This window comes from Manduca sexta, unplaced genomic scaffold, assembly GCF_014839805.1.
Source record: "Manduca sexta isolate Smith_Timp_Sample1 unplaced genomic scaffold, JHU_Msex_v1.0 HiC_scaffold_3010, whole genome shotgun sequence".
In the NCBI taxonomy this organism is placed as follows: Eukaryota; Metazoa; Arthropoda; class Insecta; order Lepidoptera; family Sphingidae; genus Manduca; species Manduca sexta.
The window spans coordinates 1503-16820 of NW_023594033.1; the positions used below are offsets into that span (position 1 = coordinate 1503).

The 15318-nt window shown below is 37.7% G+C and overlaps 2 protein-coding genes and 1 long non-coding RNA gene across 5 annotated transcripts; 1 reads left to right on the forward strand and 2 right to left on the reverse strand.

The window, feature by feature from the left end:
• The first annotated feature begins 3821 nt into the window (after positions 1-3821).
• LOC119192629 (TAR DNA-binding protein 43-like) lies at positions 3822-4819 on the forward strand. The gene has a single exon (XM_037446434.1). It carries the CDS (start codon positions 3905-3907, stop codon positions 4817-4819), a length of 915 nt encoding a protein of 304 aa, XP_037302331.1. The 5' UTR covers positions 3822-3904.
• A 465-nt stretch (positions 4820-5284) lies between these two features.
• On the reverse strand, positions 5285-8904 carry LOC119188418 (serine/threonine-protein kinase ICK-like). Its single transcript, XM_037446433.1, has 5 exons — positions 7669-8904; positions 6917-6984; positions 6711-6822; positions 5663-5892; positions 5285-5561 (listed from the first exon to the last, which is right to left on the reverse strand). Exons 1-5 carry the CDS (start codon positions 8505-8507, stop codon positions 5500-5502), a joined length of 1311 nt encoding a protein of 436 aa, XP_037302330.1. The 5' UTR covers positions 8508-8904; the 3' UTR covers positions 5285-5499.
• A 2739-nt stretch (positions 8905-11643) lies between these two features.
• Positions 11644-15092, reverse strand: LOC119192628. 3 transcript variants are annotated; one of them, XR_005113686.1, is made up of 3 exons: positions 14840-15092; positions 13827-13992; positions 11644-11989 (listed from the first exon to the last, which is right to left on the reverse strand). It is a non-coding gene; the product is annotated as an uncharacterized LOC119192628 (long non-coding RNA). The 3 variants fall into 3 exon arrangements; XR_005113688.1 differs by having other exon boundaries at positions 14653-15056; XR_005113687.1 differs by having other exon boundaries at positions 14700-15054.
• Between the last annotated feature and the right edge of the window lie 226 nt (positions 15093-15318).

Sequence of the window (15318 nt, forward strand, 5' to 3'; positions counted from 1 at the left end):
GAATTTGCGATAGGTACTGAATGGAAAAATCCAATATCATTTTGTCCGATCCGGGATTCGAATACCGTGACCTTAGCAAAGCATCCGTACTAGTGTATATGGACATTCGTGTCTATCGGCAGTATATACGTCATATATTATAAGTATACTAACTTTTGCCCGCGGCACCGCCCGCGTTATAAAGTTATTCGAGCTAAAGTTTTCCGTTATAAACGTCACGCTATATATTTCCCGGGAGCCTATGTTCTTCTCAGGATCTCAAACTGTCTCCATACCAAATTTAATCTTAATACGTTGGGTAGTTTTGAGTTTAACACCTTCAGGCAGACAGATTCAGCGGGGACTTTGTTTTATAATATATTTTTGTAGAACTTTTAAGAGGAACAATCCCGTCATACATCATAACTGTATAACTTTAACCGTTTACGCAGCGCACGCAACGGAAGCTCAAAACTAAAAAATCCCGTTTTTGCAACATGTTTCATTACTGCTCCGCTCCTATTGGTCATAGCGTGATGATATATAGCCTATAGCACTCCAGGTACAAAGGGCTATCAAACACAAAAAGTATTTTTTAGTTGGAATCGGTACTTCCTGAGATTAGCCATTACTGCTCCGCTCCTATTGGATATAGCGTGATGATATATAGCCTATAGCACTCCACGAACAAAGGGCTATCCAACACAAAAATAATTTTTCAGTTTGAACCGGTAGTTCCTGAGATTAGCGCGTTCAAACAAAGAAACTCTTCAGCTTTATATAATAGTTTAGAAGTTTAGATCAGTGGTTCTCAAACTTTTTAAATGACGGAACCCTTTTGGGAAGCAAAATACTTGATGGAACCCTACAATAAAACAATTGTTTTTATAAGTGTATTTTTTATTAATCAGCATAATAAAAGTACAATGTAACAGTTACTAATTATTATTTACTTCACCACTTGGCAAGGACAATAATAGAAAACATTAAAAAAGAAAAATCTAACTAGTGGGAGGTATGAAACTGTTTTTTATCTTTTATCAATTGGTTGATATCAGGTTTGATGGAAGAAAGTTGGAGTCTCAAATTAGCTTCGGCGTCAACATAATAAAAATATTTTTATTTAATTGTAACAATAAAAATGTACGTACATATTTGGGTAAAAATATGACACATTATAAGTTTTGTTGTCACGTGGGGAAGGGTACGCGCATTCCACAGACCGGCAAACTTAGAGCGAACGGTTGTACAAGTATAAAATTGTTGATACCAAACTTATGAGATATTGTACCAGCTATTGTAACACATGTTTCTACAAATACAAATAAATAAATAAATAACGTTCATAGCGTTTTGTCTCCGCGCGGCCGAGGAGTCCGCGCGGCCGCCAAACAGAGAGGTGTTTTGATTTTTTTTTCTAAATTCTTGCGGAACCCCGACAGAGGTATCACGGAACCCTAGGGTTCCGCGGAACACACTTAGAGTATAGCTGGTTTAGATAATAATATACTAAGTACTAGATCTGGCGTTCCGTACTCTCACTGTGTTCGATTCAACAGTATGGCGATCCGTACACATGATTTTTATATGGTTTCACCGATAGATGTAAAAAATTGGTTTAAAGATCGCCCAAAAATAAAAAATTGTGTTTCACACTTCATTAAGTATGGGCAATTTTAGTCACCTAACATCATGCTTCCTTTTTAGTTTATAGAAAATCAATAGAAAGTAGTAAGTAGGTACCCACTACTCAAAAATTATACATTACACGAAAACATAAGTATGTAGGACTGTGCAGGTTTGTTTAGGGTAGGCGAGCTGGCAACGTTACCACGTTGTACGCGTTGAAACCACATCTACGAGTGGTGTGAGTGTAAGTTTGGTTTTGAGCAATATCAAATTGATTATTTAATATTTATATCGTTTGAAAACAATTAAAAATATTTACTTACTTATAAATAGAGTTTTTTCATAACTTGGGTAAAGTAATACCTACGCTTGGTAGGACAGATCAACTAGAACTAAACCCCTCTCAATAAGTATAAACTAATATCGAGTATATCACACACTTCGATAAAATCTAGAATATGTAGTTATAATAAAGAAAAACATAATCATCAACACCAACGGCTGTATACAAAAAAAATGGATTATTTCGGATTTAAACCATTTTTTTTTTTGTTTTAATCCGCTTGGTATAATTGGTTAATCGACCTTACATCTATAGTTTCAGCATTGACAGCGTGTGGTTATGTTCGGAGCGGCGCTCATAATATATTATGTACTTGCTCGAGTCGTAAGTATAAACCTGGATGTGAATGTAAGTAACATTATTTGTTAAATATGTGAATAAAATAAATAGGTTATGACGTTTTGGTTGCCGTTTTACTTATTATACCAAAGACTAGGGCTGCCATCCCTAAATTGCCGATGCCGGATAAACCAATGATTAAAGAGGATAAACACGGCAAAAATCCCGGACATTTGGGCAAAGTATAGGTTTTCCCCAGATACCTTTGGAAAAGTATTTTTTGCAACGCGCGGGGGCACAGGTTACTTTCGATCACTTTTGATCGTCGACTATTTTGCCGTGCTTTCTTGAATGCGGGCTATTATCACATTGGACCATAGAGTAAGACCATACCATAGAGTAAGTAATATGTATACTACGTAAGGAGAGGCGGCACTAAGTACGTTGATTTTGAGTTCACGCACACATAGATGAGCTCAGTTTGAGTAAAAGTTTATATCAACGCACAATAAATGACGCAAGGCTGCCAGCTTTCTATAAATCTACTTTTCTCTAAGGACGTTCCTTATTTGATCGGTAATCCGATATCAATAATTTTATATCAATAAAAATTGCTGACCATAAATCTTAAACAGGTATAAATTATTATTTGGAATTATAAAAATAAAACACCCACATTTTTAAATAATTCCCTTTATCTAATAACAAGTTATTGTAACATAATACACAATAATGTTATGCAAATTTCTTATATATAATTGTATACAGTGTTTAAGTCTTTTACTCAAATAATCATTACAGTCAAATTTTCCGTTATTTATTTCTAATTTTATATAACATTTAACAGCATGATACCTGACAGATATGATCTTTTCTGTCCAATCAACAATTATTATGATTACACTCATTGCTAAGGCTAGATTTCGCAAGTGACTTTTTTGAGTATTTCTTTTCTCCATTGTAGCACACAAAATGAATAAAATACACACGAAACGGAGGAGCAGGTTTAACTTAACGTATTCGCAAAAAACTCAAGATATTATTGGATAAACTCGCAATTGTAAAGATTTACCAAATAAAGTCCAACAATAACAAATCAAGTGTCCATAATGGCAGCCAATTGTCAGCTATCACGGTAGCCAACATACTTTCTAGATTTTAGGTCTATTATGTTGGTACTATATGTAACGTAAAGTTTTGTCAACCAAAATTACTTCTCTATGCAACGGAATATAAATATTCATGAGCACAGATTACTTAGAGAAGCTACTCGTTCATGAGTATACTTGTCATGTAACGTCGAATATAAATGTCGGTATAAAATAATATAAAAAACCACGATAAAATCCAGAATCACAGTTTTATTTCAATATATAACATTCGCGTAAACATAAGAAATTATTTCCTTTTTTTAAAGTATTTCAAATATATAATTAATTTATTGATGAGACGCATATCCGAACGCATTCTATAAACAGCAACATATTTGACACGAAACGTCATCAGCACGTCACAAGATACGTCACGAGTACTGAACGGGTGCAAGGTGTCGCTCTCGTGAACGCGCAAAATAGAGCAGCCAGAAGAATCGCGTGTGAAGCAGCCGCCGAATGCGATCCGCGACAAGGTGAACGAGATGAAGAAGTGCAAAAAAGGCGTCGGTCGGTGAGCGAGATGACGGAGTACGTGCCGGTGAGCGAAGGCGAGCTGGACGAGCCCATCGAGCTGCCCACCGAGGAGGATGGCTCGCTGCTGCTGTCCACGGTGTCGGCGCAGTTTGCGGGCGCGTGCGGGCTCAAGTACCGTGCCAGCGGACGGTTGCGTGGCGTACGGCTGGTGGACGAGCGGCTGTCGCCGCCAGCCGAGGGCTGGCCGGCACACCGCTACTGGTGTGCGTTCCCGCGCATCGACCCGCCGCCGCCGCGCCCGCGCTGCTCCGACCTCATCGTGCTGGGGCTGCCGTGGAAGACGGGCGAGGAGGCGGTGCGCGAGTACTTCGGCGCTTTCGGCGAACTCCTGATGGTGCAGGTGAAGCGTGACGCACGTACCGGCCTCTCCAAGGGGTTCGGGTTCATCAAGTTTGCCGAATACGAGGCGCAGGTGCGAGCACTTGGCCGCCGGCACATGATCGACGGCCGCTGGTGCGACGTGCGTATCCCCAACGGCAAGGAAGGAGCCGCGGCGGCACACCGCAAGGTGTTCGTCGGCCGCTGCACTGAAAGCCTCACCGCGGACGACCTACGCGAATATTTTGCCGCGTTCGGACAGGTCACCGACGTGTTCGTGCCGCGACCATTTCGCGCGTTCAGTTTTGTCACATTTCTGGACCCGGAAGTGGCGCGCTCGTTATGTGGTCAGGACCACATCATCAAAGGCGTATCAGTGAACATCTCGAGTGCATCGCCAAAGCGTGCGGGCGGCGCCGGCGGCAGTGGCGGTGGCGCCAGTGTCGGGGGCGCGACTGCCGGCGCCGGCGCAGGTAGCGGAGCGCGCGCTGGTTGGCCCACACTGGGCTGGGCTCCCGACGCGTGGCCACTGCCACCTACACATCTGCCCATCGACTCCAAGCCCTACCTCAAGCACGAGTGAGTCCGTGCCTCTCAAGTTTTGTTGATGGCTGTCAAATTTTATATGAAACTCTATGTGTAAATAATATTATATAGAATGAAGTTGTCAATAATTGTTTCAATCTACATATTATTAACTGTTATCATACATTAATGACACCAATAGGTATGTGGTGTTGGGGGTCTGATATTCTTTATGTGCAATTCTCAACATTGCGTGAATATATACAGTTGTTACGGCATGTATCCAATGTTGTTACAAACACTGATTACAATTGTAGAGTATGACAATAGTGCCCCACATACAGCAGGGTTTGTCGGGACACTTTGGACAAACATAAAATTGTTTTGTGTCATTGTATATATCTATATTTTTGTTTCAGGACTTTGTTTGTAATAGACTTTTATGTAATCATGAGTAATCTGGTATTATTAAGTAAAATCCCATTCTTAGTACCCTCAACAGTAATGAAATTAGTTTGGATAGCAACATTATAAAATTTTATAGTTTATTTAAAATATGTAGGACAATGATAATTATATTAAGAAGAACCTAACCACCCATTATTTTATCCCAATAACACAGTAAACTGTATATTTATTTAATAACTGCACCCAAATATAATAAGTTACAATTACAGTTGTTCAAATGATAAGTTTTGTAACAGGTAGGCGATGACTGGAGAGTGAGGCTGGTCTTGTTCATCGCAGATATTTGGCGGCCCAGTCGACACGGGCGGCTCCGCTTCCTACTGTGGTTGTCTCTGAAATAATTGTTAAATATAATGCACATTAGGGCGGCACCTGACAAAAATGGCACAGGCCATTTTACATGCAGAGTTGTAACTGTGCTATGGATACCTACCACGATGAGCTCTTAAGGGGAGTTGACGGAAAAGTGAAGTATCTATTCGTGAACCAGCAACATAGCGAGCCGCGCCCAAATAGGCCGCGGCCGCGCCGCCGGGCGGTCCGAGGCCAGCGGGGGGCGCGGGAGGCACGCGCGGCGCCGCCACGCTGCGCCCACGCACGCCCGACGCCCGTCGTAACGCCTGCTCGAAGCCGCCCTCACCGCTCTCGTGAACCACTTCGCCCCTACCAAGTGATAAAACGTAATAAATCTGAATAAAATAAAACATAATAATAAAATTCTTACCTACACAGGCACACACACAAACCGCTTTTTTACAGACTCAAAAAAATGAGGAGATTCTCAATCCGACGAGAATTTTGTTACGTTTGTTACCTCTGAGTTGTCTGATAACTGGAATAAATAACCACTAAAAACCACAAAATAATTAACATTACCTATATACTGGTTACCAATTTAGGAGACAGTGTCTAATTAAATTATTAACTAGTAATTACTAATTACCGTTAATTTTTAACTAAGCTATATAAATAGGTACATGAACAAGTATACGAAAAATAATCATGATCATTATCAGCATCATCAGCCACAAAGTTTCCTGCTGGACATGACAAATCCTACTGTCCCAAGATTCGAAATCGGCCTGCATTCAACGTGTTCCTGCGACGTTTACCAAGTCGTCTGTCCACCTTGCAGATGGACGCCCAACTGTTTTCGTGTGTATGAAACCGTCCCATGATGTGATAGGGGCAAGCCTATTAATAAGTAGGAACTGGAACCATCCATCGACTTGTGAAATCATAACTATGTTATAACATATTGCTTTCCTTGTAAGTTAAGATTTTTATCAAATTCAGCACCAAGATTAATACCACACCACTTCGGCGAAAGTGGAATGAACGGAAAACCTGGTGTCCCGTGAATTCATATGACTGAAGTTCCATACAGACATACCTAACAACAAATGCGTAACAGAGGAACAGGAAGCTATTGTACATACTCGTGGTTATTAGGTATAGTTGGAATAAGTGGCGCAACTGACCCCAGAATGTCAGCAAAACGATCGTGAAGTGGCGGCGGAGCAGCGAGCGGAGCGGCCGCCACAACCGCCGGTGAACCCGCCGCGACGGCCGCGGCGCCCAAAACGCGAGATCAGACTCGCAGCGGGCACCGCTCTTCTCCGAGTGTGCGGCGAGCCTATCCAAGCGCCGTCGCCTGTGTGTTGTCCTCGTCTGTGATCTACTGAAACGGTGCGTCGAGCGCGCGACGCAGGCGGCGGCACCCCAAGGGCCGCACCGATGGCAAAATATGGAAATCTGAAGGAAGTGCAAAATAACATAAAGTACCCAATACATAAGTACTTAAAATGTTTGCGTGTCTATTAGTTATAAACGCAGAAACCGCTGAACGGATTTGGATGAAGCACACGGATAGACCATGCTCTGGATCAACACATAAGCTACTTTAATTAATCCCGGTCTTTTGGCTCTGACTTAAAATTTTAAATAGATCGTGCTGGTGTCATAGAGCTGCAGTTTTAGGAATTTTGTAGCGGAAAAGACTTTCTACGCGGGTAAAGCCACGAGCAACACCTAATAAGTACCTATACCTACTAAGTACCTATCCCAAAATGGGAACAGGTCCCCTGTACTCCTACCAGGTTTATCTGTAGATAAAATATTTGAAATTTTTATTTAGAATAAAAAAAGAAAATTAACTGTTTGCTCAAATATTGGTTAAAGTATTACGCTAAAACCAATCATTGAATTCAAAATCTAATTAGTGAAAAATATGTAAAGCTTTATTCTGTGTAGTCTGAATTAATAAAATATGATATGGTATTTATTGTATTGTAATCTGTCATCCTATTATTACTTAGACCTCTGTGCTTGGGACTGTGTAGTGCATATCAACAGCTAACGTCCGTAGCTACTATTAAATCATAGTTTGTCTAGTCTTTATATTTGTATTAAGAGTGTCAGGATGAGTCAAAGACGGACCGTAATGCCTGCGGAGCCGTGGGGCGGTCGCGCGACGGGTACCGGAGCAGCGCAGCGAGCAGAGCCAACGCGGGCGGTGAGGCTGCTGCCACCACTCGCCCCAGCGGCACGCCCGCGCTCGTCGGGAACCGGAAGCGCAGCGCTTCCGCCAACGTGTAACCTTCGGGCCAGTCGTCGCGGTCGGGCGTGCCCAGGATCGCGCAGATTTTGTGCAACTGATCGATTTCAGAGTTGCCGGGAAACAGCGGACGACACGTGTAGAGTTCGGCAGTGATACAGCCGAGCGCCCACAAGTCAATGGGCGCGCCATAGCGCGTATCGTGTAGCAGTACCTCGGGAGCGCGGTACCAACGCGTCGAGACATAGTCTGTGTAGGGCGGCCGCGAGCGTACCTCGCGCGCCAAACCCAGATCAGCGATCTTCACCAATTCGGGACCACAACACAACAAATTCTCGGGCTTCAGATCTCGGTGGAAGAAACCATGTCGATGCATGTGCGCAAGGCCCTGTAACACTTGGTATATGATATTGCGCAGCACCGGCTCAGGAAATGGTCGCTCCGCGTCGCGTATCAATTGGTACAAATTGCCGCGCATGTACTCGAATACAAAGTATAAAGTGTCATTCTCGCGTATGACTTCTCGTAGTTTGACAATGTTAGCGTGATTAAGCTTCTTTAAAGATTTAACCTCACGCAAATTCATCGCTTCGTCCCAAGAATAGTATTTGCGTTTCATGCGCTTGATGGCCACCTTCTCGCCGGTGTCTCGTCGCTGTGCGAGCACCACTGACCCGTACGTGCCGTCGCCGAGTTGCTGTAACACCACATACCGGTTCATGGCGGCCAGCTGCCGCTACGGTGCCTCGTCGCTTATTCGACCACACAGCGTACAAATTCTGCACTTACAACTGCTACCAAGTCATTTTAATCAATTATTGTCACCACATAACTAAATTCTCTTGCAATTTACTTATTCGTATAGAATTAAATAGCGAACGAAATTTCTACTGATGTCAAGTCCATAAAGCTCCGTTCTGTAAAGCTGTATCCATATAATAATATTAATAATATGATTTTACAATAGTGCATAATATAATTTTACAAGTAGGTATTATTAGTAAATAAATGAAGTTATTACTCGTGTACACAAATAGAATTTGCGTTATACAATACATTTTTCTTGAAAAATAATGTGTTCTATTATATATTTTTCGTCACCATAGAAACCGCCCCAGTCACCGCGCGCGTTTTTGTCCCAAAGAAGATATTCTCGTGATCACCACCTCAGAAGACTTATTTTATACAATATATTTTCCAGATATTACAACAAAAATACTATATGTCAGTGTGCAAATGTTTAATTTAACTTTAATAAGAGCTTTATTTTAATAAAAATAATGGTTATGTTGGGTTTCTTTGAAGTGGTGTAACTACATAGTAAAGGGCCCGCGGCAAATTTCAAACAGGGCCCGTCCGAATAGGAAAATCTGTAACTATAATATATCTGGATAATGGATATATACCAATAGATAGATAACATATATATATATTATAGACTCCAGTTTTAAATTCGATGAAAAAATTTTAGAACTGTAAGTAAATGAGTGAAAGTTGCCGGTTATAAGTATTTTTCGACCTATATAAGTAGGTATATGCAATTTAATTTAGCATCTACTTATATACATAACAAAAGCTTTGTCAACCTCGTAGATCATTTTTGTTTACGCTTTCGTTATTCATTGCTAATTATCTCGATAATTTTTCTCACGATTCTAACTGAAGGCCGTGTATCCGTGGCTATGAATAAATTAAAAAAATTGACGTCTGTAAGTTCTGTTATGTTATGTATCAGCTGAGACTAGGCAGTATGGTCGTAAGACCTGTCCTCTAGGGACGAAGAAAAAAAATAGCAACAGCTGTCAATTGTCATTCTTATCCAGTGTTGCCAGAAGGTTACATTTCTTACATTTTTCGTTACTTTTGACCCCCTCGCGTAACATGTAAGTAATTTTTATATTTAAGGCAATTTTCGTAACTTTTGAGAACAACGATATTTGTAATACAAAATTTTTATTGTAAACAGTTTACGAACGCATTTCTATTGAACGATTCAACGCATCCAAATTGAACGCACCTAAAACTGGCGGGTCTAAAAAGTATTTCACTCCATATCACACTTAGAGATGGCTCGCCATGACAAAATGAAACGTAGCTTGCATATATTAAAACTTCATTTTGCTTGAGTGTGCGCGCGCACATTTCCTACTTCGCGAGTCCCCGCGGTTTCGGAGCTACAGAAATGCTTGCTCAAAAACAAGTAAATTAAAAAAAATAAAACAATAATGTAACTTTTGCAGCAAAAATGTAACATTTCAGGAAAAGAAACGTAACTTACGACTCAAGGGCCCTGGCAACACTGTTCTTATCATTCTTATTACGAGACTTTTTGGCGGGAAGTCAAATAAGGCGGCAATTTTTAATATCGCTTAAATTTTATTTTATTTTTTGCTAGTAAATATTGATAAATACTTTGTAATATAGTTTTGTAAATAAAGTATTCCACAATGGGTCCTCCCAATGATGGAGAGGACCCTGGAGATATCAAAAAAAGGAAATATGCAAAAATTTCCACCAGTGATCCTAAGGCCAGTAATTTGGACAAATATAAAATTTTTATAAAGCCTAATTATAAGAGACTTTTCCTGGAAAATGGTACTTGTGAATATATAGTTTATGTTGAGTCGACTGAAAATGAAAAAGTGGGGAATAAAAACCTATTACATTAACAAATCTGTTTTGTGACAATGTCAAAGGCATAATTGGAGTACACAGAATAAATGCTTTAAAAATTGGTGTATCCTTCAAAACAGCGGGAGCTGCCAACAGTTTTTTGAAAATGGAAGATTTTTTATTAAAAAATAAATTAAAAGCTTTCATTCCCTCCTATCTAACTGAAAAAATGGGAGTATTAAGATATGTACCCAAAGATATGAGTAACGAAGAGATATACAGGAATATCAGCTGTGACAGTGAAATTATTTCGATCAAAAGAATGATGAGGAAAGTGGATGGTATATTAACACCTATGGGTACAGTCATAGTAACATTTGCCTCAACATCCTTACCCCAGTATGCTTATATAAAATTATTTAGATATCAAGTTACCCAATATATACCTCCACTCCTTCAATGTTTCAAATGCCTTAAATTTAACCATTCTGCAAAGGTATGCCGAGGAATCAAAATTGCTCATCATGTGCTGGAAAGCACTCTTATAAGAATGTGACGTGGAAGAAATAGTGTGCATAAATTGTGGGGGTAACCACTTAGCAGTGTCAGAGATTGCCCAATAAAAGAAGAAAATGGAGGAGAAAAAAAACAAATATTTCCAGAATTCGTATGCCACTGTTGTGAGTACACCACTTATCTATAATGACAAATCTTTCCCTGCATTGCCCACAAAAATAAATACAAATAATTCTAAAGATAATGAACTTAATGTACAGGAAATAGCTAATAATGATATTATTCTTAAGGCAATAGTGAAATCCATTGTTACTCTAGGTAATAATTCCGACAATACTCCACTTACTACTAAGAAAATTAAAGAAATATTCTTATCAAATTTAATTTAATGGATAATTATTTACAAATATTACAGTATAATATACAAAGTTTGCAGAGTAAAAAGCCTTATTACAAAATTTATTAGTTGAAAAGTCTGTTGACATTTGTCTTCTTAATGAGACTTGGATAAAACCCAACACTAAAATTCCAAATTTCCCATCATATAATTTTCATTATAAAGTATCCAAAACCCTCATCATGGAGTCGGTATACTAATCAAACATGGTTTACAGTACAGTATAATAGACACTTTGTATCATGAGTCCATACAAAATATATGTATTTCATTAAAAACTGGCACAAGCTGTATATATTTACTTTGTATTTATTGTCCACCCACTAATCAATTTGATGATTTAAAATTGAAGAGACTTATAAATTCCTTACCAAGGCCTTGTGTTATAATGGGTGATTTTAATGCTCATCACATGGCTTTTGGATCTAATTATGACAACAATAGGGGTAAATGCTTGTTTAACCTTATAGATGATTGTGATTTATGCATTTTAAATGATGGATCTACAACAACGGTCCCTTATCCTGGTAGACAGGCTGCTGCATTAGATTTGGCTCTTACTAGTTCTTCTATTGCTCATCTTTGCAATTGGTATGTTCATGATGACCCAATGGGTAGTTACCACCTTCCAACTTTTCTTGAGATAAATGTGCAACCATCATCATACTGTGTCTCTCCTGTAAATGAAAGTAAATATATATATAGCAAAGCAAATTGGCCTGAATACTGTTCTCTGAGTGAAAACGGATTTTCGCATTTGGATCTGGTCAATGATAGTTCCCTAACATTGTATAATAATTTTGTTCAAATATTAAAAAACTTAAGAGATAAAACTATTCCTAAAGTTAAAAAAAGATCAATTAACTCAATTTCTAGAAAACCTGTTCCATGGTGGAATCAGAACTGTACTGATGTCGTAAATAATTCTAAGAAAGCTCTGAAAGATTATTTTTCACAGCCTACAATAGAAAATTGGATAAAATATAAAAAGTTAGATGCTGCTAAGAAAAGAATATTAAAAGAGGAGAGCATTACTTCTTGGCAAAACTTATGTGGTAGTTTCAACAGACTAACACCAATTTCTCGAATATGGGGATATGTTAGAAAATTTAAGAGGATAGGGATTAGTGACAAAACAGAAATTTTAATGATGACTGGGTTCCTGATTTTATAAATAATTTAACAGACACAACACAAATCAGTCAAGATAGATTAACTTATTTATTTGAAAGTGCAACTGAAACTGATATTAACACATTTCTTAATAGTACATTTAACTTAAATGAATTACATATATCTTTGAAATCAAGAAGAGATACTACTCGGGACTAGACGACATTCCATATTTATTGGTTAAAAAATTACATTTGAATGCACAAATCATTTTACTTAGTATTTACAATAGAATGTGGAAGGAAATAGTAATACCAACTACCTGGAAAACTCAATGTGTCATTCCTATATTAAAACCTAATAAGCCCATAAACAGTGCAGCATCTTATAGGCCAGTTTCATTATCTTCATGTTTGGGTAAACTATTTGAAAATATGTTAAAATTAAGATTAGATTATTTCATTGAGTCAACTAATGTAATTCCTTCAGTACAGTTTGGCTTCAGAAAAGGCAAAAGTTGTTCTGAAAGCTTTGTATCATTAATATTTGACATAAAACAAGCTAAATTAAGTCACTCCAATATGATATGTGTATTTTTAGATGTAAAAGGTGCTTTTGATAATGTTAATATAGAAGAACTCATTCAGATTTTATACAACACAGGTATACCTGCCCAAGTTTTAAAAGTGGTTGTATAACTTTATGAGTGATAGAACTGTATATGTGAAGTATAATGACAAACTGCATGGGCCTAGATGTGTAAATAGAGGTGTTATGCAAGGGGCTACACTGTCGCCACTATTATATAATTTATATACCTCAGAAATTTCAAAATATGTTGACACAACAAATGTTAAGATCCTACAATTTGCAGATGACTTGCTTTTGTATAGCACAAATCAAAATTTGCATGTTGCTCAAAGTAACATTAACAATGCACTGAAACAGTTGTACAATTTCTATCATAATAAACTTAAACTTGATATTAGCCCTTCAAAAGTTCAGTTTTAGTTTTAGTAAACAGTTAAATGTAGATGATGTAAATATTTTTTACAACACAACTCAAATTCCATTGGTAAAACAACACAAATTTTTAGGAGTTATTATTGATGATAAGCTTAAGTTTGATGAACACATTAAACATATTTGTAAAAAAGCATTAAATGGTATTAATTTACTAAGACATTTAGCAGGCACTTACTGGGGTCTGACCCAAAACAATGGCTATGTTGTATAAGAGTATAATTAGAAGTCACTTTGACTACAGCAGTTTAGCCTACATGAATGCTAGCAGAACTCATTTAAAGAAGTTAGATGTGATACAAAACATGGGCCTGCGACTCATTTGTGGAGCTATGAGATCAACACCTATTAACTCACTAGAAATAGAAACTTGTATACCTCCTCTGGTTTTGCGTAGATTACAGTTGGCCCAAAGATTTTATTTGAAAATAGTATCCTTAAACAATAGCATTCTTCACAAACAACTTCGAATTGAGTCCTCTGGACATAGAACCAGTCTCATCTAATGTAGTCACTGCTCCTTCACTTGTACATGGGACAATACCTGAAATCCAACAATTTATAACTTGGTTAAAAAGAATTCTAAGCATATTCAAAAATATAGTAACTGGCCATTGTATACTAATTCATTTAAAGTTCTTATTGATTGTCCTATAATACATGTAAATACTGTACATGACAATACTGATTTTTAGAATTTAAGAATAGCAAAAATAATTATTATTTTTTATATACAGATGGATCCAAAACTGATAGTTACTGTACAGCAGCATTTTATGATCCTCAACTTAATTATACAAAATGTATTAAGATAAGTACTAACTGTAGTATATTTACAGAGGAGGTATATGCAATTTATTGTGCATTGCTCTATGTAAATACGAATGTAAGTAATATTTTAATAATTTCAGATTCTAAGAGTGTTTTGTGTTCATTAAATAATTTCCACATTTCCTATAAAATAAATTATTTGGTGCACGCTATTAAAATAAGTTAACTCAACTCGAGATGAGAAACACCTTAACATAGAATTTTTGTGGGTTCCATCACACAGTGGCATACGTGGAAATGAAATAGCAGATAAGGCAACCCACGCGAACCCTGATGAGGATCACACAGAGTCGATGAAGGTCCATTTTACCGATTATTACAGCTTGTACAAAAGTAGCAATAAACTGTTATGGAAAGAATACTGGGACTTTACCCTGCAGACCAAAGGAAAATGGTACAGCAAAATACAGAAAGAATTACCAACGAAACCTTGGTATCATCAACACAAATATATTGACAGAAAGTTTTTTAGCTGCATCACACGCATGAGGTTGGGACACTGTTTGACTCCAGCACATCTTTATAGACTTCATTTAGTGAATAGTAACAGATGTTCTTACTGTAATCAAGCAAATGCTGATTTGGATCATATCGTACTTCGGTGCCCTGCGTTTGGAATTGACCGTTTATTATTAGCGAACGATTTATGTGATAGTGGTACATGTGTAAATAGTAACATTGAAAGTATTCCCCGCCAATTGGAAGATATATTATCCAATATTCAAATGTATAAAGCTTTGTTTATCTACATTAGTCGTACTATTAAGAAAATTTAATTGTAAATTGTATCAAAACTCCTATTTGTATTTTATAACTAAGAACTATTTGTTTAATATAGTAGGTAAAATAATTTATGTATGCGTCTGAAGGACTTGTATCCATGGACAGAAATAAATAATAAAAAAAAACATTCTTATTACGGATTGTGAGAATTATTGAGATGTCAATATTGATAGGATTGAATTTCCATATATATTATAATTCCCTTTAGGAAAACATCTATGCATTTCAATAATTCCCTTTGCCCTACATTTTTATT